Source organism: Rosa rugosa, chromosome 1 (genome assembly GCF_958449725.1).
Source record: "Rosa rugosa chromosome 1, drRosRugo1.1, whole genome shotgun sequence".
Taxonomy (NCBI): Eukaryota; Viridiplantae; Streptophyta; class Magnoliopsida; order Rosales; family Rosaceae; genus Rosa; species Rosa rugosa.
In genome coordinates, this window is record NC_084820.1 from 45,429,893 (window position 1) to 45,453,289 (window position 23,397).

Consider the following 23,397-nt stretch of genomic DNA (forward strand, 5'->3'; position numbering starts at 1 on the left):
ATTGAAGAAGACCAGAATTTTTGAATACACATGTAGATCCTCTTTTGAAAGAGGATGATTTTCATAACGATGTTCTAATGGAATTTGATGTTATGAGATTCATCTATGGTTGCAACCGATTATTGAAATTTTGGTTTAATGTTCCTTTGGAGAATGGTTCAGCTTGATACATGGTGAAAAGATGAGGTGCAGATAGAAATATAAGGGACAAAATTGGAAGTTTATAAGAAAAAAATTAGTGAGGAGGTCCAAAGACAAAATTTGGAGGTCCAACTAGAATCACCCTTATCAAAAAGAAGTAATTTGTTTGTAAAAAAAAAAAGTAAACAGAAAAAAGAAGAAGAAAAAGGTTGTAGCAGACTTGTTTACTGCGTGGCAAATTCAGATTCACTGTTTGTGCACAGTGTCAAATCAAATGAAACCCAACTGTATCATGGGATCAGATTACTAAAATTCTCATGCTTGGACTAATACTAAAATACAGAACCAACCAGAGGACCTCGTCGGCCGGCCAAACCCTCAGTTTCCGGAGCTACCCATCTTCTCATCGGATCCTGTAAGTACTCTTAACTTAATTCTCAATCCAATTCCTGCAATTTTCTTCGTTTCTTAATTTCAAAACATGGTCCCAAATTTCCTAGGGTTCTGCGCTTGACTCAAAATCTTCCGATGTTTATGAGTATCTTGGGAGTTAGTTGCATGTGTCTAATAAGCTGTTTGGTCTGCTGGAACCTATTGAAAAGAAAGTAGGATGAAATTTAACTTGGAAGAGGACAAACATTAGTGTTCAGTTGTGTAGACAAACACCAACATTTGCTTTACAGAGTTTGAGAACTTTGATACATTGATTACCATTTGACTGTTTGCTTTGGAAGTAATTTTATGGTATAATGATCTGTGATGGTTAAAGTGGGTATTGATTCCTGTGCTGTATTGATGTTTTCATCAATTGGAAGATGGGTTTAATGTTAGCTGAAAATCTAGTTTACACACTTATATGATAGCATTATGCCTTCTTGTGCAGGTTGGTCTCTGAAATTGTTTGTTTGTTGAACTTGAAAGTAGGAAAATAAGGGGTTTTACCTGTCTTTCAGATGGAAGTAGGTTCTCTTAACAGTGAGCAAGTACAGGACCCCGACAGCAATGAGATTGCAACTGACGGAGATGGTGTTTTGACAGAATTGGATGCTGAAAATCGTGTCCCAGAAGGAAAAAAGGAATTTGTTGCGCCTGCTATTGGAATGGAGTTTGAGTCGTATGAGGATGCTTATAATTATTACAATTGCTACGCTAAGGAAGTCGGGTTTCGGGTTAGAGTGAAGAATTCATGGTTTAAGAGGAACAGTAAAGAGAAGTATGGTGCTGTTCTTTGTTGCAGCAGTCAAGGTTTCAAAAGAATTAAAGATGTGAACCGTTTGAGAAAGGAAACAAGAACTGGCTGTCCTGCAATGTTAAGGATGAGGTTAGTGGACTCCAAAAGGTGGAGGGTACTTGAAGTTGCGCTTGAACATAACCACTTATTAGGTACAAAGATCTACAAATCGATGAAAAAGATGGGAAGTGGAACAAAGAGGAAGTCACAGTCAAGTTCAGATGCAGAAAAGCGAACAATTAAGCTGTACCGAGCACTTGTGATAGATTCAGGGGGTAATGGACCCTCGAATTCGAATGCAACAGAAGCCAGGAATGATATTCCCAATCAGTTGAACCTCAAAAAAGGTGACACACAAGCAATTTATAATTACCTTTGTCGTATGCAGTTGACAAATCCGAATTTCTTTTACTTGATGGACATCAATGACGATGGGCGTTTGAGAAATGTGTTTTGGATTGATGCTAGGTCGAGGGCAGCATGCGGTTATTTTGGTGATGTGATATATATTGACAACACATACTTGGCAAATAAATTTGAGATCCCACTTGTGGCGTTAGTGGGGATAAATCACCATGGTCAAGCAGTGTTGCTTGGTTGTGCTTTGCTTGCTGGGGAGACGGCAGAGTCTTATATTTGGTTGTTCAAAGCTTGGCTTACATGTGTGTCAGGACATTCTCCGCAAACAATTATTACTGACAGGTGCAATGTTTTGCAGAGTGCAATTGCTGAGGTGTTTCCTAGCTGTCATCATCGTTTTGGTTTGTCCCTGATCATTAAAAAAGTTCCAGAAAAGTTGGGTGGATCGCGCAATTATGATGCCATTAGGAAGACACTGCTTAAAGCAGTTTATGAAAGTCTGAAGGTGATTGAATTTGAAGCAGCATGGGGATTCATGATTCAGCATTTTGGAGTTAGTGATCATGAGTGGCTTCGATCTTTGTATGAGGACCGATTTAGGTGGGCTCCAGTTTACTTGAAAGAGACATCTTTTGCCGGAATGTCGGCTGCACATCCAGGTGAAACCTTGAGTCCATTTTTTGACAAATACGTACACAAGCAAACTCCACTGAAAGAATTTCTGGATAAGTATGAATTGGCTCTACAAAAGAAGCATAAGGAAGAAGCTCTTGCAGATATTGAGTCGAGAAGCTCAAGTCCCATGTTGAAAACCAGATGTTCTTTTGAGTTGCAGCTTTCAAAAGTTTACACAAAAGACATATTCAAAAAATTCCAATTTGAAGTGGAGGAGATGTATTCTTGTTTTAGCACTACACAGTTGCACATTGATGGACCAATTGTAATATTCTTGGTCAAGGAGCGTGTCGTGGCAGATGGGAATCGGCGAGAGATAAGAGATTATGAGGTTCTGTACAACAGAACAGCAGGTGAGGTTCGTTGTATCTGCAGTTGCTTTAACTTCCATGGGTATCTATGCCGGCATGCTTTGTGTGTCCTTAATTTTAATGGAGTGGAGGAGATCCCTTCCAAGTACATTCTGTCACGATGGAAAAAGGATTACAAGCGTTTATATATTCCAGATCATGGCTCCAATAATGTCGATGTTACTGACCGTATGCAGTGGTTCAGTCAGCTGTATAGAAGTGCCTTGCAAATTGTAGAGGAAGGTGTGATCTCTCTTGACCATTACAATGTAGCATTGCAAGCATTTGAAGAGTCTTTGAAAAGAGTTCACGAGATAGAAGACAAGCATGAGCCTGAAAACTTGTAATGTTAATGTTAAGGCTTTTGTAATTATTAACTGTAGTGTCATCACTTTGCTCTTCTGTTCCACATCCCTTGTTCGGGTTACTTCAGTCTGTTTTTTCGCTTTTTCCTGCGCAATGTCAATATCATACATACAAAGTGGCAATTGACGTCTTCTACTAAAACAAATTTAATGAAAAACTCTACTGGAAATGACTTTAGGCCTGAGATAAATTTGTCAAACAATTTTTTTACAAATTTTTAATTGCTCGGAAGCCAAGCTCACCATTGCACAACAAATTTTGATCCGATCAATCACTTCAATCCCTCAAAAACATTCAACATCATTCAAATTGTTTACACTCTATCTTAAAAGAAATAATCACAAGCTTATTAATGTGCACTCAACATTTGTAAGAGGTTTAGTGATTTGAACCAAGGACTCATAAGCTTTGGCAAGATGCTTCCGAACTATCCGAAAGCGTTTTCTCTTGTGAGCATAGGATATATGAAACCCGATTGCATCTAGGTACCAACCATTTCTTCCCTTCAAACCAACAATTTTCTCTCCATCTTTTACTCTGAATGTAAATGGTGTGCCTATTTCAACTCCAAATGGTCCATATGACCTTTTGTTGGTCTCAAATTTGAGTGAGCGTAACACCTCTGGTGCCATCCCGGGTACAGAAGAAGAGTATCCACTGACACTAACTAGAAACTCACTTGGGTATTCCAACTTTATCTGCATATCATTTGAAAAGAAAAGAAGTTAAGATTTTTATTTTGAATTTTTCGTTTAGATACAATTCGCAATATCTTTCTGTGTCCATATTGTATTTCTCGAACTTATAACTTATGATCAATTGATATTTAAGTGAGAATTCTTGAGTTCGACTCAAAGAAAATAGGTTAACGAAAAATATATCTTTGAATTATCAAAGTGAGCTTAATTTGAAGCTTACCTCAACGATACTTAGGTTTTTGTGGAGGTGATTGCCCCCATAACCTCCATGCTTTCCGGTTTTAACAAGCTTACCATTAATATCATATGCCACACATATGGAGTCGATGCATTGGCCATAAACAAGTGTTATTTCTCTTACGCCATCGTAGACTCCATCATCCCAAGGACCTCCGCCGGCCACTCCTCCATAAAGTTCCGACGGTATCGAGCTCTGTTGAACTCTCCGAAAGAGTTTACTCTTGGGAGCAGGGGATATATGAAACCCAATTGCATCTAGGTACCAACCATTTCTTCCCTTCAAGCCAACAATTTGCTCTCCATCTTGTACTCTGAAACTAAAGGGATTGCCTACTAAAACTCCAAACGGTCCAAATGACCTTCTATTGCTCTCAAGTTTGAGTGATCGCAACACTTCTGGTGCCATCCCGGGTACCGAACAAGAGTATCCACTGACGCCAACTAGGAACTCTTCTGGATACTCCAGTTTCATCTGTATTTTATTTATAAAATTAAAATAATTATATATAAAAAAAAAACTTAAGATTTTCTATTTGATATACAAATTGCAAAATATGATTGATATCTATATGGTAGATATCTTTCTGTTTCAGTCAAATCTAATCATCTATGATATATACATTAATACATATCGAATTTCTCTAAGTTTTAGGTGGAGATATATATGTTTGCATGTATCATGGAATTGTGACTAAGAAAATACTGATCCACACATTATCCTATTTCTTTGTTATAGAGAGCTTAGCTTGAAGCTGACCTCGACAGTAGTTAGGGGCTTATGGAGGTGACCGCCCCCGACACCTCCATGCTTTCCGGGTTTAACAAACTGACCATCTTTATCATATGCCACACTTATGGAGTCGATGCACTGGCCATAAACCAGAGTGATTTCTCTGATGCCATCATAGATTCCATCATCCCAAGGACTTCCACTAGTTAACCCTCCGTAGAGTTCCGACGTCCGTACTGAGCTGTTGTTCTTCCCACCACCGCGGCCTGAAAGCTCATTAACGCTAGAACCTTCCTCTCCCCGCATGCAAGTTATACAAGAGATGCTGAGGGTGGGGGTGATGAACATGGTTGCTGTTAGCTAGCTAGACTTTGAATAAAGCAAAGTGGTCGAAACTAATAATGGAGAGGTTGATAAATGTATGAGCAATAAGAAAGAACAAATTCTTTAAATAAAGTGAGGGCTTGCTTTTCCATCTGTCTAATATTCTATAATAAAATCAAATTGTCATAAGTGAAAGACGTACATTATTCTACTCATCCGCATAAAAATTCTACAGTATTTTGGTTCATCAAATGTAAAATTAATGTATGACAAGCATCGGAGTATAATAGATAAACCTATTGACCCCGAAATATATCTCGACTCAACTGACAGCAAGGCAAAACATGGATTCAAATTCGCTTCTGCAACACAAGAAGCCTACGGTGAAGGTTCTTCCTTTCCTATATATTTGCCTTTACTCTTTGTTATGGCAATGGACACAAAAAACAACCGAGTCTTTGGACTGATGCCTCGAGTACCATGAGTTATTGCTCTCCCTTGGTCCCTAGGCCATGTTCCTGATTAAAGCCATGTGTAATTAGAGATAGTAGCAGACAGCACTTTAGACCGCTTTTCAAATGCATTATTGCTCTTTCACTTTACGTACCAGATCGAGTACCAGACATGCATCAAAGCCTTAGAACGTACTTTACTCCCCATTGCGATGGAGAAGAAAGTTAAGTAGCAATTAGATCAAAAGGATTAATGTTATATGTCGCAATGTTGGGTTGACTACTTTCGTCTACCGTCAGTTAATGAACCTCCAAAAGTAAATGAACCATTTCCTTGGTCCAATATATCAAATGTTATAGTACATGCATATCGATGCAAAAAGTTGTAAACCCATGCTTGTAAGTTGTAAGCTTTCGTAAACTCTTCTCGACTCTACGAACGAGTTGTTTTTAGGAAATTTTCTTCGAAATCTTGCAACGGTAGTTCAGAGGTTCGATTTCATATCTTACTGTGATGTAAAAGGCTAGGACAATATATAGCAAGTTGATTGATGAATCTGATTGCCTTGTGAGTGAGGAAGCTTTGAGAAACAAGAAGCCTAGTACAAACACAACAAAGAAAAGCATCATCAGAACCTGATGCTAAAGCAGGGTAGATGTTAGTGTATTTTAATTTTGGACAGAGACGGAACTAGAATTGAAAAAGAGGCCGGGTGGGCAGCAACTTGAAGTTAATTTTATGTGAAGAAATTTAAACCAAAGTTCTTAAATTTAGAGATATTTTCTTAATTAATGACCAAGTTAGACAAAAAATAGAACTGAAAAATGGGGACAGATGCTAAAATAAGAGTTGGGACTTGGGAGGAGTTTTTTTTTTTTTTTTTTTTTACTTTACAGAAGCTAAACCCTATATGAAACCTGTACTTAAAATACGTTTTTCACAAAAATAAGGTGGCCTGCAGCTCAACTAAGCCCCCCTCTACTTCTGTGCCTGATTTTAGATGGATGCCTGGTTGACTTGTAAGGTTAAGGTTTGGAAGCTATTAGCTAGAATGGTGAATTCGTCTAAAATGCAATATACGTGCGGTGCTTAATTAGATGACAAATGTGATGATGGTTGTTTTTTCTTAGAGGATACATTGGTTTTAGGATTAAGCAACTTGCGAACCTACCAATTTTTCATTAGATGAAAACCCGAAAGAGGAGAATATATCGAAGAAGAAGTCGCCCAAGAACAATTATGACACGTTTACTTACTTGGAATGGAAAATAATCATGAATCGGAGACAATTGGAATGGGAGAAGAAATGAATCGGTCTTGATTCCGAAGGTTTTGATCCCTAAACTCATCTCCCCCCTTCGTAATCAAATTCCTTAGTATTCAAGAATCGATTCCTGACAAGGAGGTGTAACCTACACTCATTCCAATTCATTTACGTGTTAGTAAACGCATGAATACTTTTACCCGAAATCATTCTGATTCCTTTATGTGTTGGTAAACGCATGAATATTTTTATCCCTTAATCATTCCCTTCATTTTCATTTTCGTTCCAAGTAAACGTGCTCTTAAATTGGAATTATTACGCTTCATTTTTTGCAGAGCCTCATACCGAAACCCTAGGTTTAGTGTAGTAGTGGCGGCGGCTTCTCAAACTACTGGTAGGGCACTCTGGCATCAGTTTCTCTCAGGCGGCAATGGCAGGAGGAATGGTTCCTCGCTTTGGTGCATAGCAGTACTGGTGTTTTGGCCGGATTAAAGCTTGGTTCCTTACCAAGTTTGGATACTTTTCTTTAGGTTTCGGATCGCAGTCGATGTTGTGTGCAGCGGCATCGGTTTCTGGAGGTGGCGAAAGCCTCGGCGGAGGGGATCTATGATCGGATCGGCCTATTGCAATGGTTGTAGTAGCACAGGCTTGGTGGGCGGCTACTTTGATCAGTTTTGGCTCGGTAGTGGAGGCGGAAGGTAGAGGCTTCGCTCTAGGTGGGGGTTTGATTTTTGCAAGCACGTGTTTGGCTGCCATGGGTTCTCGGCTGGGGAGGTAACCAAACTGAGTCGGTGGTTGCAGCGACTCCAGTGGTGTCGCTAGAGGCTCGGTTCATGTTGGTTCAAGTACACGGATGGGGGTAGTGGGAGTGGGTTGGGCTTTTCGTTTCAACCCATTTCCCCTCCTATAGCGTGGCCACCAAGACAAAAGAATCATGACGTCAACAAGAAAACCCAAAGCACCACCATGAACGGTAATTTCAACGATGGTTGAAACACCCAGAAACCAATTCTTCCAAAACGTAATCGAATTCGAAAATCATGTATACTAACATATAGAACAAAGACTAGAGATCAACTTTCATACCTCATGCACGTCAAACCATCGCCGGAGTCGTTGGAAATTGCAGAGAAACCGCTGAAGCTACCGAAACTTTCAGACTTCGATTCTCTCTCCACGCTCGATGAACGAATAGATTGTGGCCATTGGCACGTAGGCAATGTCAATACGAACCAAACGACATCAGTACGCCGGCCGGAGGTGGCCTAATGGAGGGGATACAACCGAGTCGCCAAGTCGAGCAACCGAGTCTTGAGTTTGATGTGTCTAGGACGATCTGGATCGTCTGATGCGTCCAAGGCTATTTATAGTCCAAAATTTAGGATTAATCAATGGCCCAAATTAGGCGGTGAGTAATTTGGACGGTACAGACTGCATCGCTTCTAGTTCTCTTCCATTAAATAATTTCTATAATCTTGAAAATTCGAAAAATCATAATAAATAGCTCGGGTATCCGAAAAATTCCCAAAAAAAATCTCTAGGTCTCCTCACGTCGTGTACTCTATTAACAGAAGCTTAAGTTGAAGATTTCACCAGAAGAAGAATTCAAGAAAATATTCTTGAGTACCTTTTACTGAAATTGTAAAATAACTTTCAAACGATCTCACTCAACGGGTGGAAACAAAGTAACAAACATAAAAAAGAAGTGAATAGTGTTTCAACCCAGAGACCTAGTGACCCAAAGGGTGAACTTGCTATAAGCAAGCTTAAATTGATAGATATTGACAGCTCTATAATCTTGCATTGAAATTAGACCTAGTGAGGAATTTTGAAAGTGGAAAACAGCCCGAGTTTGGGCCAAAACTCGATCTAAGGGATTCTCTCGGGTTTGTCAAATGGTTTAGCTGGGATGGTGGCGAAGGCGGTGGTCGTGCGGTACAGGTCTGTTTTCGATCCTCGTTGATGGCTTCTTCAATCGACGGCGCCATGGGTCTTGATCTTTGGTGGTGGGGATTGCGAAGCCTGGATCGAGGATGGTGTTTTCGTGGTGATGCAGGCTGCGATGGCGGCGTGGCTCGACGGTTTGAATCACAGGGATGGTGTAGCGGTGCAAATCGAGGTGACGTGGTTTGGCCGGAACGTGGCCAGACTGTGGTGTACGACTGGACTGGGAGGAGCCGGTGGACTGGTCCAAACAAAGATGATGGGCCTGGGTGAATCTCCTTGGTGACCCTATTGGGCCTAAAGTTTGGGCTGGGGTGCTGCCCTAGTTCATTGTTAATTTGGGCTAGGGTTTTGCCCTTTGACCCAACCCTATGTTTTTAGCTTTTGTCTAATTACAATAAATTTCCTTGTATTAGGAAATTAGATTTCTAGAGCCTCTGGCGTAGTACCAATGGAGAATCCCCGTTACTTTTACGTATTTATTTGTATAATGAGTAGGTCTATTTCTATGTACCACTGTGGGTACTACCACTAACTTCTTGTCTGTCTATGTCCTTAAATGGCAGCGAAATGGTATGTAACTGCATATTCTGGCTTGTAATGAAATATATTGACACCCGATTTGGGTTTGATTCAAAAAAAAAAAAAAATTAGTGAAAAGAAAAAGAAAAAAACAAAGACTTTTGACCAAATTATGAAAAAGAAAAACATGTGCCAAGCACATGATAGAAATTGTTTGTTAAAAACATGCCAAAGCCGCAGGGACGGCAATGGTACGAGTGCATGACCATACGGAGCACAAAAACGGAAACCCCATTTACACTTGAGCTTTTGGTCAGACCAGCGCCCACTCTTCACTCTTGTTGCTCCCCCGAGATCTCCCATCAGGTATACCCACCCACTTCCAAACCAAACAAATTTGTCATTTCTTGTTTGCTCTCCATTGAATTTTGTCATATCTTTTATGATTAATCCGTATACCCATTCCATTCTCAAATTTGGTAGACTGGCATTCAGTTTCACTATTTTGGGTTGGTTGCTGAGAAAATGGTGGAGAAGTTGGAAACTGCTTTGTTTGTTTTATGATAGGCAAAGTTTCAGAATTCAAAACTAGTGATTGGGTTTCTCCAGTTTTAGGAAACAACCCTATAGTTGCTGTTTTTAACACTTCTAGATAGTGATTGGATCACTAGCTTGGTATTTTAATCGAGGTAGTTGATTCTATTAGGACATCTGAAAGTGAAGGACAGTAAATTTTGATCTGTTTAGTAGGAATATATACTTGACTTTAATTGGATTTTGCTGTTTTTATGTTTCTTGTTAAAGTGGTGTCTTGTTTTTTAAATCTGCTTTTAGATGGATGAAGTTTCTCTCAACACAGAGCCGGCGGGCGATGATGATGCTGATGGTTATGAGATTGAAGGAGACTGTGCAATGACAGAGTTTGTGAGTCAAACCGGCATTATGCAAGGAGAGAATCCTCTCCCTCCTTCGGCTGGAATGGAGTTCGATTCTTATGAGGATGTATATTACTTCTACAATTGCTATGCTAAGCAACAGGGGTTTGGGGTTAGAGTGAGTAATACATGGTATAGAAAGAGCAAGGAAAGGTACAGAGGAAAGCTTAGCTGCAGTAGTGCAGGTTTCAAAAAGAAGAGTGAAGCTAATCGCCCAAGGCCGGAGACTAGAACCGGTTGTCCAGCAATGGTGAAGTTCAGGTTAATGGAATCCAACAGGTGGAGAATTATTGAAGTTGAGCTCGAGCACAACCATTTGATCAGTCCAGCAAGTGGCAAATTTTATAAATCCCACAAGAGCATAGGTGGTGGAACCAAAAGATCATTGCAGTTGGATAGTGCTGAAGAAGTACAAAAGATAAGGCTATTCCGAACGGTGATTATTGATTCCGAGGGTAACAGAAGCATAGATGTTGACGAAGGAGAATCTGGTAATAAAGTTGACTACTCCAATCAATTGAAGCTTAAAGAAGGAGATGCCAAAGCTGTTCAGAATTTCTTTTCTCGCTTGCAATTGATGGATCCAGACTTCTTTTATGTAGTGGATCTAAATGAGAAAGGATGCTTGAGAAATTTGTTTTGGGCTGATGCGAGGAGTAGGGTTGCTTACACTTATTTCAGTGACGTAGTTGCCATTGACACTACATGCTTGGAAAACAAATTTGAAGTCCCATTGGTCTCATTCAGTGGAGTCAATCACCATGGACAATCTGTGCTGCTGGGTTGTGGTTTACTTGCAAGTGGGACTATTGAATCCTATACATGGTTGTTTAGAGCTTGGCTTACATGCATATTGGGACGTCCTCCACAAGCCATCATAACTGACCAATGCAGAACATTACAAACTGCTATTGCTGATGTTTTCCCTAGAGCTTCTCATTGTCTTTGCTTGTCTCAAATAATGCACAAGATTCCAGAAAATTTGGGAGGTTCATTTGAGTATGAGGCAATTAAAGCAGCTTTTATTAGAGCAGTTTACTATTCTTTGAGGGTGGAGGAATTTGAAGCAGCCTGGGAGGATATGGTCCAGCGTCATGGAATTAGAGATCATAAATGGCTTCAAGCATTATATGATGATCGAAAGCGGTGGGTTCCAGTATATTTGAAGGATATATTTTTGGCAGGAATGTTTCCTATGCAACCAAATGAGGTTGTCTCTTCATTTTCTGAAGAATTTCTGGTTAAAAGTACTCCTCTGAAGGAATTTCTAGATAAGTATGATCAAGCTCTGCAGACTCATCATCAGCTGGAAGCCTTGGCAGATTTGGATTCAAGAAACTCAAGTTATATGTTCAAATCGGGAAGTCATTTTGAGTTGCAACTCTCAGAACTATACACTAATGACATCTTAAGGAAGTTTGGAAAGGAGGTAGAGGGGATGTACTCTTGTTTTAGCACAAGACAATTAAATGTCGATGGGCCAGTCATTACATATACAGTGAAGGAACAAACTGAAGTTGATGGAAATAGGAGAGAGATGAGAGATTATGAGGTTTTGTATAATCCATCTGAGATGGAGGTCCTTTGCGTCTGTGGTATGTTCAACTTCAAAGGATATTTATGCAGGCATGCGCTCTCCATCCTAAACCAAAATGGCATGCAGGAGATTCCAGCTCAATACATTCTTTCACGATGGAGAAAAGATGTTAAGCGCAGTTATGTTTATGATCACAGCTGCAGTGGCATTGATATTAATAACCCAGTTCACAGGTACGATCATCTGTATAAATGCATCGTGCAGGTTGTGGAGGAAGGGAGGAAATCACAAGACCGTTACAAGATTGCATTGCAGGAATTGGATGGGATATTGAACAAGCTTTGTATTACCGAAGATTGTGCCTTGTAGTTATAAAATTAATTAGAGAATGTATGGTGTATCATATAAAACCATGTCTACTCTGTGTAGCTGAAAATGTGTGCAATACAAAGCTCTTTTCTCCACTGTCATTTGTTTTTGTATTGGTTTTTGTTAGATAAAGGCTTTGAACTTTGTAAGCATACAAAAACAGACATAACATCGCAATTGATCCCCTCTCAGAAAAGATTTCGACTAAATAGTTAGGATCCTTTTGCTCCCACAGTTCTCATGGGTGTAAATTGTGAAAGAAACTTCAAGCACGGTAAAATATTATATTATAATCAAAATAGTATTGCATATAGCTCTCTAAGAGATTATTTGTCTCCAACTACAGTTTGAACACATGGTCAAGAAAACATACAAACACTCATGTATTCATGTTAAAAACTAGTCACTTTCTTGTTGCTAGTGGTACCTGGTAGGAACGTTATAAGCGGAAAGATGAGCGAACAATGAGAAAGGCAACTCCACTATTATGAATCACAGTGTACCATCTTAAGAGAGCATGTAAGGTATGAGCATTAAACATGGTCTACAACATGATTGGTAAAATACAACTCTACCAAAATCACAAGTAATTTGTCTAGACATATATCACTGACTACTTCTAAAGTTCTAAAACTTGAGCACATATGGGTAAACCCACCAAAGTCCTTTAGCTGGACCCTTGGTCAAGTACAGGAAGTCTGCAATGCATACTGATTGACTTATCAAGTCGATGGGTACCAGGAATGAAAAATTGAAAAACCAGTGTCAAGCAAGCACCTTGTGGAGCAATCCCATAGAAAGCGCAGTCTGGCTTAGCCAAATGGCATTGAAGGCTCTTACCAAAATGCTTCACACTCACTTGCACTGATTGAGCATCTCCCCTTAGAACTGCCCTTGCTGCCCGAGTCTGAGCACTCAAGTTTCGGTCTTCAGACGGGGCATCAGCTTGCTCACCTATGACCAAAAGCTTCTGAAACTCAGCACCAAGTGTGATCAGTGTAGTTGAAATCTGAATGTGTAAATCCCCATGCTTGCTTATGGAAATATTAAGAAGATCACCAACATGCCTCATCCGATCCACAAAATTTTGCAACTGATTCAAATCTGGAACCTGAACCAGAGTCTGGGGCAAATCTTGAGCCATATCAAGAGCAGTTTGAAGTTCAAGAACCTGATTCCTAGACAAAGGTGATGAGATTGGTACATCCTGGATTACTGCAGATTTATAACCCTTGGTCTCAAAGGTAAGGAAAGGCAATCTTTGAGTAGAATTTTTAGTAAGCTTCTTTGCTAATTTAATCTGCAGGCGATTAGCTGTTGGCCCATTTCCAAACTCAGTACATATGCTGACACTGCTACGAAGAGCACGCTGCAGAAGAGAAATGTCTACTGTAAAGGCAATGCAGTCATCAGACTGGCTAGAGATGCGATAGTCATCAAAAAGAGCTTCTTTGCTAAACTGAGCAATGGATTGAACTCCATCGCCATTGAGAAGGTTGTGGAGGAAGAAAACACGGTCCCTGTTGAGGAAGAGATGGCATATCTTTCCCATCTTGTCTAGTGCTGGTAAGAACCTCTTTTCTAAAAGATTCACACCGTTCTCTGTAAGAAATGCCTTGAACTTCATATCTCTATCTGTGTCTGTTTCTGTCTCACTTGTTGGCAAAATAATTGGAGGCAAAACAAGGAGGGGTTAGTGTAAGTATTTGCATTGAAATGAGACCATTTTGCAATCTTAAAAATGGTCCCTTAAAGTATCATGTTGGGAGATAGTGCTAACATGTCTTATAGACTACAGAAATCATTATATGTTGAATTATCCTCAAAGATGATGAACTTTTTTCAACTTAGTCGGGAATCTTTGAATACGAGAACTATTCACTTTCAATGCCACTATTTCCTCAGTAATCAGCGTGAATACAATAATAGGATATCTGCATCAAATGTCCCAGCACAATGACCCATTTTTCTTCCAACCAATTTCAGTATTATAAACATTGCTACAGATTCCATTAAGCATAGTCCTCTCATACTTCAATCAATCTGTGCGTCCTGTATTATTCCTATCATTATGTCCGAGCACAAAATTTTCTCCTTCTATGTTGTTTTTCTGGTTTTTAGGTTTTCTGTATCCAACCATTTATATAATGTACTAGCATTTTCTTCTAAAAACAAAAGATCAGTGTATTGATATTTGATGCGAATTTCATAGGCTAAAACCATACATAAGCCAAATCCATAAATCTGATGATGCATTGTATCAATTACTATTTGTAATTTGATGAATAATCTATCAACAAAATACAGCATATGCTCTCAAAACAATGACCAGGAAAATTTAAAGGTCTAATCACTTGAATCGAACAATTCCCCGTAAGTATACTTAACAAGGTACTACAGTTATGTAGTTTCACTTTCTTTACCGTCGGTTTGGGTAGTGAGAAACTTAGAGCAGTTTTTCATTTCGTTTCTACTTTCTACGATTTCTAAACTGGGGAAATCCATAGCTTCAGAATTTGGAGGAAAGTAAAAAGGGGGGGGCGAGTTAGGGTTTCTGAATCTAACCTTTGATGAGTTGTGCTCCGTCGAGATTTGAATCTGAGAAACCACCTCTGCCGTTGGACTCCGAGACTACTCGCCTCCACTGGCGCCAATGCTTTGCTTATTTATACAGAAGGCCTTCTTCATAACACTACACGCCGTTTGGAGTTTTAATTCGACGTGCCGTTTTAAAGATAATTTGCATATTTTGATTATTTTCACCTTACTCCTCAAAAGTCTAATATGCATAATTAATTTATTTAATGACATTTACCTCAAATTAGAAGTGAGAGTTTGAATAGGTGATTTGCGAGCATAACTTTGCCTCACATTTAAAGTCAGAATTCGAATATCTCCTTTAACTTTTAAGATAACAAATATATGCTCAAGTGAGATAAAGTCATAAAACTAAAGCTTATAAGCAGGAGCAGCTAAAATTTTCTAGCCATGAATGGACATTTTCTTCAAATTACTTCTTGTTGTATGATGTAGAGTAAACTCTAGCATGGCAGATGCTATAGAAATTATACATCTCAGTGTGTGTGTGGCAATAATTCTAACAAGAAATGCTCAGTGGTTAAAGAGAATAAAAATGACCAATTTACATTCAATCCTTTATTACAATGTTACCAATAATCTTTACATGAACAGAAGCCATGTCTGAAATGGTGGAACCGAGTTCCATCCCTAACAATCACTTCTCTATCATACACCTTGGAAACCAGCTTTGCCATGCTGTGACAATCCACACAGATTCTGAGGTTCTTCATGACTCTAATAGTCACCCCAGGTCCTAAACTAATCAATCCAAACGCAATTGCTTACTTCTCACTGTGCTTATAAACTGCACTCTCCTTATTCTCTTCCCCTACATCAAGAAAAACCTCGGACGTATCAGGTGAATACCCTGCAGATTTCAAGTCTTTAATCATCTCAACCAACTTGGAATATATCTTTTCGGATTGAGGATGTGAGCCATCCCCGGCTACAAACTCATGAACATCACCATTCACCTCTATCAAACTACAACCAGGAGTCTTCTTGATCCCCCTATCCATAATCGTTTGCCTTACCTCGCGGAAACTTTCCCATTTGTTGCAAGCTGCATATATATTGCATAAGAGAACATAAACAGCGCTGTTTTCAGGATCCAAATCTAGTATCTGTTTTGCCACCACTTCAGCCAGTTCTGCATCTTTATGCATTCTACAAGCACCGAGAAGAGTTCCCCATACAACTGAGTTTGGTTCTATTGGCATGTTCTGTATAACCTCATAAGCTTCTTTAAGACGCCCTGCTCGACCAAGAAGATCCACCATGCACCCGTAATGCTCAACAGTAGGCTCAATCCCATGTAGGGTGATCATACTAGAGAAAAACTTTCTACCTTCATCGACCATGCCAGAGTGAGTACACGCACAAAGAACACCCAGGTATGTTATCTTGTCCGGAGCTACTGCAGATTTCAGCATTTGACTGAACATGTCAAGAGATTCCTTACCGTGTCCATTAATAGCAAGGCCAACAATCATAGCTGTCCAGGTAAATTTGTCCCTTTGAAGCATTTCATTGAATACCCTCACAGCTTTTTCAACATTTCCACACTTGAAATACATGTCTATTAAAGCATTTCGCACAAACGTGTCATTCTTGATCTTGTTTTTGTCAATGTAAGTTCTTATCCATTCTCCGAGTTCTAGTGCTCCAAGATGTGCACAAGCTGTTAGAATGCTTACCATGGTATACTCATCTGGTTTTATATTTGAAGTCTGCATCTCACGGAAGAGTTCCAAAACCTCTTTGAACCGGTTCACCCTTACGTACCCATCAATTATTGCAGTCCATGAAATATAGTCTCTGTCTGCCATCTGATCAAAGTAATCTCGAGCTAAATCAACTTGTCCTGAATTGCAAAACCCCTTAACAATGGTAGTCCAAGAAATTACATCCCTCCTTTTCATATTCTCAAAAATCTCAAGTGCAACATCCATCTTCCCACAAGCCGCATACATGTCAATCAAAGCATTCTCCAAAACTAGATTAGGTTCGACCACACACTCCTTGACGTAGTTATGAACCTGCTTCCCAGCATCTAAATCCTTCAATTTGGAGCAAGCTGAAAGTACTGAGACAAGGGTAACAGAAGTGGGAAACACTCCCTTCTTCTCCATGTCACGGAAAAGCCTCCAGGACTCATCGAACTTCTTGATCTTATTGTACCCAGAGATCATTGCATTCCAAGTAGCAACATCCTTCTCACTGACCATATCGAAAACCCCACGAGCCATATCAATTTGACCACAAAGAGAGTACATATGCACCAACGCATTGTGAACGAAAACATTAGAATCGAAACCATACTTCAACACATGCGCATGGAACCCTCTCCCCCATTCCAACGCAATCTCACGAGAAAATCCCCTTAACAAGAAGGGGAATGTATAGCAATCGGGCTTCACACCCATCTTCCGCATTGCTGAATACATAGATATCCCATAATGTGGGCAATGTGTCCTACTATAGCCTTTGATCATGGTGTTGCAAATAAAAACACTTGGTTCAGGAATTCTAACAAACACCTGGCGTGCATACTTCATGTCACCAAATTCATGGGTACAACAGAAGACTATGATCCTGTTCAGCATGGCCGGGTCCGATGCGAAACCTGTTTTAATGGTTTGAGCATGCATTTGCTTCAGTTGGTCCATGGATTTCCAATTTTCAAAGAGTATTGGCAGGTTTTCTAAAGAATGAAACTGGGTATGTGTACCCAAGTGGGCTGGAGCCGAAGCTGCCACAGAGACCATTTTCATGAAGGTTAAAGGGTGGAGCCATTTGGAGGCAAGCGAGAATGACATTCGATACTGTTGGTGCTAAAATGGGAACAGAGACTGCGTCATCATATTACAAATCGGAAACTAAGAATTACATTCCTTTTATACATATGGATGGTCTCCACAGATCATATTCAATAATACGAGTATGTACGAATCTTGCATGTGCTTGATACTAAATCAACCGATTACTCGTTCATAGATAAGGTTACCTTCTAAGAACACGAGAAGAAATAGAGAACCCAATTAATTTCTTATAGAACGATTTACTAATCCAAGAATGAAAACAATTCCTATACTAGTAACATAAAATTTGGAACTGTCAGCATCCTATACCGAAGGAAACACAAAACATAATTGAACTGAATCAATGATCTACCTAGAAGAAGAGATCAAAAACTATGCCAAAAACTCCATCTTGACCATATCATTAGAAACTTCAAGTGGCTGTGGTTCTGGTTGTGGGAATGGTCCATGTCGTAGCCAATCCTTGGCACATATAAGAGCCTCGAGATTTGCTGCACCCAACGAAGTACGGTAACTGTCCATTTTTTTCAATTCAGTGTTGAAAACAGAGTCGGGGGCAACTGTGGAAACTGGTATAGACAAAACATCGGAAGCCATTTTTGATAGTGTTGGGTACTTTGTAGTTTTCTCTTTCCACCAACCCAGAATATCGAAGTCTTGCGCTCGGGGGGTCAGAATGGACTCTTCAAGATACTGCTCTAACTCTGACTTCATTTGCTGACCACCTGTGATATCAGAGAGATATATATCAAAATCTGAAAGCCCATCTGCGGCTTCTTCATGAGATGCTTCTGCTGCTTCAGGTGGGTCAGATCTGATGATGTCCTCATTCCCTTCCACCATTAATGTTTCCGGTAGACTAAGCATTCGCATCATATACTCGAGGAAGAGTTCATGAAGTCCATCATCAACTAATCTGATCCAAGTCTCAGCATTTTCCCCATAAATTTTGGAGAAGGTGAAATCTACAAATTGCTTTTTGTACCTCGGATCCATAATCACAGCAATTGCTAAAACAAGGCAGCAGTTTTCCCAATACCTGTCAAACCTTTCATATAGAGGTCTGATCAAAGAGCTAACAAATGAGTCCTCACTCACGGCTGCCTGCATCAGTTCAACTTGAATTTGCGATATTATTGGGAAGAACACATTTGCAGTTGGGTATGCTGGCTCAGCCACAACGTTAGCTGCATCAAACAAGTACTTCACATATGTACATAGAGTTTCTACCTGACTCCATTCTTCCAATGATATAATTATCTTGTAATCAGAATCATATGTATCTAAGCAAGCAAATACTTCCCTCATTTCACAAGCAGACACCAGCATATGGTAGGTTGTGTCCCATTTAGTACGATCATCGATTGAAAGCTTTTTTGTGCTAGGAACTTGAAGCTGTTGCTTCAGCTGAACAAATTTTTCTTCATGCGATTCTGAAGTCCTCACAAACTTAACGCTTTCGCGAACTTTCATGATTATTTCACTCAATGCCCCCAGCATATCTTGTGCCAAACGACCAAGAACACGAGCATAGCAATTTCTTATCAATAATTGACTGTTGAGCATGTGTGGGTTCTTGACAGAAAGGAGCCCTTTCAGATTTCCAATTATAGTTTCATTGGAGAGGGATTGGTCAAGTGTGATGGTGAACAACCGGCCCTCAACATGCCAATCGGACAGGCAAGTCAAAATAGCTTGACTAAAGGTGTCACCTGAATCAGGAGATGGTACCGTAACCACATTGAGTATCTGACTGTATGAATTCCAGTCACTATCAACAAAATGTCCTGTTAAGAAAACATAGCCCAGGTTCTGATTTGAAGTCCACAAATCCACTGTAAGACTGATCCGTCCAGGGCTTCCAGTGATAAGATTCAAAAGGCTTTGCTTCTCTCTATGGTAGATGGCCACGCATTCATCTTGAATTGTGTTAAACGTTACCATATTGAACTGAGGTTGAAGAGATCGCACAAAATTTATAAATCCTTGTTGCTCCACAATGTGAAGTGGATACTCGTGCATGATTATCATCTTAGCAATCTCATGGCTGCAGCGGTCCTGATCAAAAGAGAAGCTTGCATGTGCTCTAGTGTAGCGTCGTTTTGGTACATCAGTAGCATCAGTTTTGGAGCCAGGTGTATAAGGAGTCATCTGGTTTTTCTGACGGCTTACTGGGCAAATTCCCAATGAAATATGTCGCTTTAAGTGGCTTGTGCCTGCCATCCTTGAACCAGTAATATATGCAAAAGATCTTTTGCACTGGTTACAGCAAGCCCTAGTACATCCGGCCCCAACAGTTTCGATTGTGAAGTGCTCCCAGACAATAGACTTCTTTCTTCTGCGCTTAGTCGGCTGGCTTTCTGAACCAGGTATCCCATTATTATCAGTTGGGGTAGTAGGAGTTTCCATCTCGAAGAAAGAAAGTGCAGTCCTGAAACAGAATGACAACAATGAGTTAGTAAATGAGAAGTTGCAAGTGGAGAACATCCCAACCATTTGATCTATCAATAAAAGACAAATTATATTTCACAATTGAAGAAAACAAGATGAAATTCAGCATCAGAATTAAGATTTAGAAAACAAGAAAACAAGAATTCAATAAGGGCAGAGGAATCAGGGCCAAGCAGCTACACAATGCACAGGTATTCTCAAGTTAGTACTGTACTGCAATAGTAGTCAGAGAAAAATACTACATAACCATTTGCAATCCCAGTATTACAGTGCCAAACATTATACATGTGATTACAATGCTAAACATTATACATGTGATTACAATGTTACGCATATTCATTGTGACACATCAATATGTCCTGCATTTTGACATATAGCTAAACATAATCTGGCTAGATGAACTATACTGCCACCATTTTGTTTAAGGAACAGCCATCTCTCTGCTAAAACGAAAGCACATCAACGTAAAACAAACCAAATTCAATAAGTAAACCCCAAACAACATGTTTCGTCTGTATATCTTTCCACATCGAAACAAAGTTCCTTTCAGGGGCTTGTTTCTATGAAACCAACTATAAGGAACAACAAAGAACAAACTCTTCCAATGACTACATCACCTAATATTTAGCACCACATCATAGTAAGAATCAGTAGAGCTACAACAATGTACGCGTATTCTGCAGATTCCACCGAACCACGCTTAGCTACGTTGTAACATAAAACAATTTATTTTTTTTCCACCGAAACAGGATATAACTGCTAAAGACACAGGGCTAGAAATGAAAAGGAGCATTAGAGAAATATTACTAACACTCTCAAAAAGTCAAATTTACACTCTTTTATGAGTATTTGAAATGAAATGCTTGATTTTAAAGTGAAGCGAGTGCCATTAACAAGAACAAGAAAACAAAAACAAAAACAAAAACTTGGAGAATGCAAACATGGAATCTGACATGCAAGTACACAACAAACACTTGTCTTTTTTTTTTCTTTTTTCAAAAACACTACAGTTGTCATAGCCAGCCCTGAAGCACGTGACTTGCACATTAAACGAGTACAAACCGCCTCAAACCGAAAGGCTGAAACCCAATTGTAGTTTGAACATTCTTAAAATTGAATTCCTACGACGATTGTTTCAGGTTCTGCAAAGAACCCAAAATAAAGAAAATTGGGTTTCAACAGCAACCTAAACTAAACTCTCTTAAACCCTCAAACACAATTGTTCCATTAAGCAACAAAATTTCGTTAATTAATAATTTCTAACAATGAAACCCAGAAAACTGAATTACTCACAGACATCACCATATAGAACCCTAAAAAAATTCCCAAAATTGGGAAAGCAGAAAAACACAGAAGAATTAACAAATCCAAGATCTAAATTACAGAAAACCCGAGACGAAATAAAAGGGAAAGGAAAAAAGAAATCTGCTTACCCTAGAATCGCAGCCCTGAGGATGAGGAAGTGGCCTCTGCAAGTCTGGAAAATTCGAATTTTATTTAATTCTCGAAATTGAGGAAAAAGGAGAAAAGAAAAAAAAGGGAAAATTTGAAAATTGCGAGGTGGAAGAAGAAGTTGATGGGCTTGAGGGTCGAAGGTTTTGAGCTTTTGGCGGAAAAACCCTAATGGACCTCAAAGGCTAAGAACGAAACGAACTTGGGTGATTGATGGACTGGTCGGGTTTGCGGCTTGGTGTCCAATTTATATGAATTTGGGTGAGATTGACCATTGAACCCATCTCTGTGGTCGTACAGAGAGCCCACCTACACCTTGTCCGTTCTTGACCGTTGATTTTGAGGCTCCCACCTTACGTGGAGCTAGGATCGGCCGTTGTTTTGACTTGGAGATAAAGAAATGACGCACTAGGAAAGTAAAGGCCGTCAACTAGAATCCGCCACATGAATTTTTTTTATAAATAGACTTGAGAAAATGTTTAGTTTTTGGAAGATTCTCAATTTGAAGAGGGTGGCTACAATTCTTGCTTTTAAGCTAGCATTGGTTGTGAGAAATTTTTACTTCTTTATGATAGCACGTACTCTCTCTATCTAGGCAGTAGGTTTTTCAAAGAATTCTGGAAGGTTTTTGGAGTCTCCTTGTGGTGTACAAGTTCGAGATGCTTGTCTTGGTTCGTTCAGGGTGCGTTCTAAGACTGTGGACACTCTATGATGGTGTTTTGATAATTCTATATTTGTGGTGGCGAACTACATTAGATTATCTTACCAAGTTCTAATAGAACTTAATACCATTAAGATTTGAGTTTAGATAATAAACCTCCCTTCCACTTTGAAGTCAGAGAAGGTGACATGTAGCATAGGGGCAACACCTAGGACCATCCTTCTTATGGATAAATTTGGCCTATTACTTATGTCCATGATTGTTTGAATGTGGATTGAGTTGATATTGGCTAGTATGGCCGCCGGCTAGTGCTATGGTACGTCTCAGGGCCATCGACAAGTGGGTGATGTTAATCTATTTTGTGATCGCCTAGTGAGTGCTATAGGTGATGTTAACCTAATGGCTGCTTGGTGAGAGCTACAAGGGTGAAGTACTAGTTGTTTGATTTAGAGCATGTCCACCGGTTCCTCCTTGACCGGCCTCCACCTCATCAATCCTAGGTGGTGACCATGAATTGGGAAAAAGAAGCTTCCACCGGCAAAGTTTTAACCAGCCAAAGTGAGGATTTTCATGACCGAGGCCAAGAAAAAAGGCAAAGCCTTGACATAATTCTTGACCCATGGAGACCGGCTGCCAGCTCGGCCCACTCCATATTGTGGCTGACGTCAGCAAGACCGCGACGGAAACTAAGCCAGGAGTGCCGGAGATGTCGCCGGTGCCGAAGAGCCACGACGGAGCCGAGGAGTACCCAGAAACCAAATCATCAAAACTTGATCGATTTCAAAAACTGAGAATATTAGTATATAGAGGGTGTTGAGAGGATTAAATTTCCTACCTCATGCAGTTAAATCGGCAGTCGTAGCCGCCGGAAAAACTTCATGCTTCTCGAGCCTCGTATAGTCGCTGTGGTCACCGATTGGATAATCTACTGCCAGGAGGACGTCGGCGCTGAGGAGAGGGATCAGACGCAGGTGGTCCGCCGCCGGGAGATGGCCGAACGTTGGAGTGCCGGTCGGATTCTATTTCAGGGTTTCTGAGTTGTGCTCGCGGGTCAGAAGCCCAGAAGCTTCTACTATGGTCTGCCATGTTTGACCCGATCTGATCCATTATATAGCCTCCAATAATTGAATTTGGACAGCTATGATGAAGTCTGTGGGTATTTCAATGGCCCAAATCGCATAGCACAAATTTCTCCTTTTTCTTTTAATAATTTCTAAAATCCAGTAATTTTGAAAAATTATTATAAATAGCTCGGGTATCCGAAAAATTTCCCAAAAATTCCGACGAACTCG

General features: G+C 39.9%; 6 protein-coding genes across 7 annotated transcripts; 2 read left to right on the forward strand and 4 right to left on the reverse strand.

Moving 5' to 3' along the window:
- The first annotated feature begins 399 nt into the window (after positions 1–399).
- Positions 400–3,184, forward strand: LOC133725076 (protein FAR1-RELATED SEQUENCE 6-like). 2 transcript variants are annotated; one of them, XM_062152122.1, is made up of 2 exons: positions 400–556; positions 1,025–3,184. In XM_062152122.1, the coding sequence occupies exon 2, from the start codon at positions 1,095–1,097 to the stop codon at positions 3,102–3,104; it is 2,010 nt and encodes a 669-aa protein (XP_062008106.1). In that variant the 5' UTR covers positions 400–556; positions 1,025–1,094; the 3' UTR covers positions 3,105–3,184. The 2 variants fall into 2 exon arrangements, with proteins under 2 accessions (XP_062008106.1, XP_062008107.1); XM_062152123.1 differs by having other exon boundaries at positions 411–556; positions 1,095–3,184.
- Positions 3,185–3,295: 111 nt separating this feature from the next.
- On the reverse strand, positions 3,296–5,209 carry LOC133725077 (jacalin-related lectin 3-like). The gene is made up of 3 exons (XM_062152124.1): positions 4,819–5,209; positions 4,042–4,533; positions 3,296–3,821 (listed from the first exon to the last, which is right to left on the reverse strand). The coding sequence occupies exons 1-3, from the start codon at positions 5,137–5,139 to the stop codon at positions 3,462–3,464; spliced, it is 1,173 nt and encodes a 390-aa protein (XP_062008108.1). The 5' UTR covers positions 5,140–5,209; the 3' UTR covers positions 3,296–3,461.
- A 4,324-nt stretch (positions 5,210–9,533) lies between these two features.
- Positions 9,534–12,234, forward strand: LOC133725074 (protein FAR1-RELATED SEQUENCE 6-like). Its single transcript, XM_062152121.1, has 2 exons — positions 9,534–9,664; positions 10,133–12,234. Exons 1-2 carry the CDS (start codon positions 9,560–9,562, stop codon positions 12,137–12,139), a joined length of 2,112 nt encoding a protein of 703 aa, XP_062008105.1. The 5' UTR covers positions 9,534–9,559; the 3' UTR covers positions 12,140–12,234.
- A 331-nt stretch (positions 12,235–12,565) lies between these two features.
- On the reverse strand, positions 12,566–14,828 carry LOC133738598 (checkpoint protein hus1). Its single transcript, XM_062166174.1, has 2 exons — positions 14,705–14,828; positions 12,566–13,794 (listed from the first exon to the last, which is right to left on the reverse strand). The coding sequence occupies exon 2, from the start codon at positions 13,764–13,766 to the stop codon at positions 12,807–12,809; it is 960 nt and encodes a 319-aa protein (XP_062022158.1). The 5' UTR covers positions 13,767–13,794; positions 14,705–14,828; the 3' UTR covers positions 12,566–12,806.
- A 451-nt stretch (positions 14,829–15,279) lies between these two features.
- On the reverse strand, positions 15,280–17,615 carry LOC133725080 (putative pentatricopeptide repeat-containing protein At3g15930). The gene has a single exon (XM_062152128.1). It carries the CDS (start codon positions 17,536–17,538, stop codon positions 15,502–15,504), a length of 2,037 nt encoding a protein of 678 aa, XP_062008112.1. The 5' UTR covers positions 17,539–17,615; the 3' UTR covers positions 15,280–15,501.
- Positions 17,616–17,748: 133 nt separating this feature from the next.
- LOC133725079 (zinc finger BED domain-containing protein DAYSLEEPER-like) lies at positions 17,749–21,674 on the reverse strand. Its single transcript, XM_062152127.1, has 2 exons — positions 21,426–21,674; positions 17,749–19,972 (listed from the first exon to the last, which is right to left on the reverse strand). The coding sequence occupies exon 2, from the start codon at positions 19,948–19,950 to the stop codon at positions 17,914–17,916; it is 2,037 nt and encodes a 678-aa protein (XP_062008111.1). The 5' UTR covers positions 19,951–19,972; positions 21,426–21,674; the 3' UTR covers positions 17,749–17,913.
- Positions 21,675–23,397: the final 1,723 nt, after the last annotated feature.

Coding starts and splice junctions, on each gene's coding strand:
- LOC133725076 (XM_062152122.1), top strand. CDS start 1,095: ATGGAAGTAGGTTCTCTTAACAGTGAGCAAGTACAGGACCCCGACAGC.
- LOC133725077 (XM_062152124.1), bottom strand. CDS start 5,139: ATGTTCATCACCCCCACCCTCAGCATCTCTTGTATAACTTGCATGCGG. Junction 4,534..4,818: donor AGCCCCTAACTACTGTCGAG/GTCAGCTTCAAG, acceptor AATAAAATACAG/ATGAAACTGGAGTATCCAGA. Junction 3,822..4,041: donor AAAACCTAAGTATCGTTGAG/GTAAGCTTCAAA, acceptor AATGATATGCAG/ATAAAGTTGGAATACCCAAG.
- LOC133725074 (XM_062152121.1), top strand. CDS start 9,560: ATGACCATACGGAGCACAAAAACGGAAACCCCATTTACACTTGAGCTT. Junction 9,665..10,132: donor CCCCCGAGATCTCCCATCAG/GTATACCCACCC, acceptor ATCTGCTTTTAG/ATGGATGAAGTTTCTCTCAA.
- LOC133738598 (XM_062166174.1), bottom strand. CDS start 13,766: ATGAAGTTCAAGGCATTTCTTACAGAGAACGGTGTGAATCTTTTAGAA.
- LOC133725080 (XM_062152128.1), bottom strand. CDS start 17,538: ATGTCATTCTCGCTTGCCTCCAAATGGCTCCACCCTTTAACCTTCATG.
- LOC133725079 (XM_062152127.1), bottom strand. CDS start 19,950: ATGGAAACTCCTACTACCCCAACTGATAATAATGGGATACCTGGTTCA.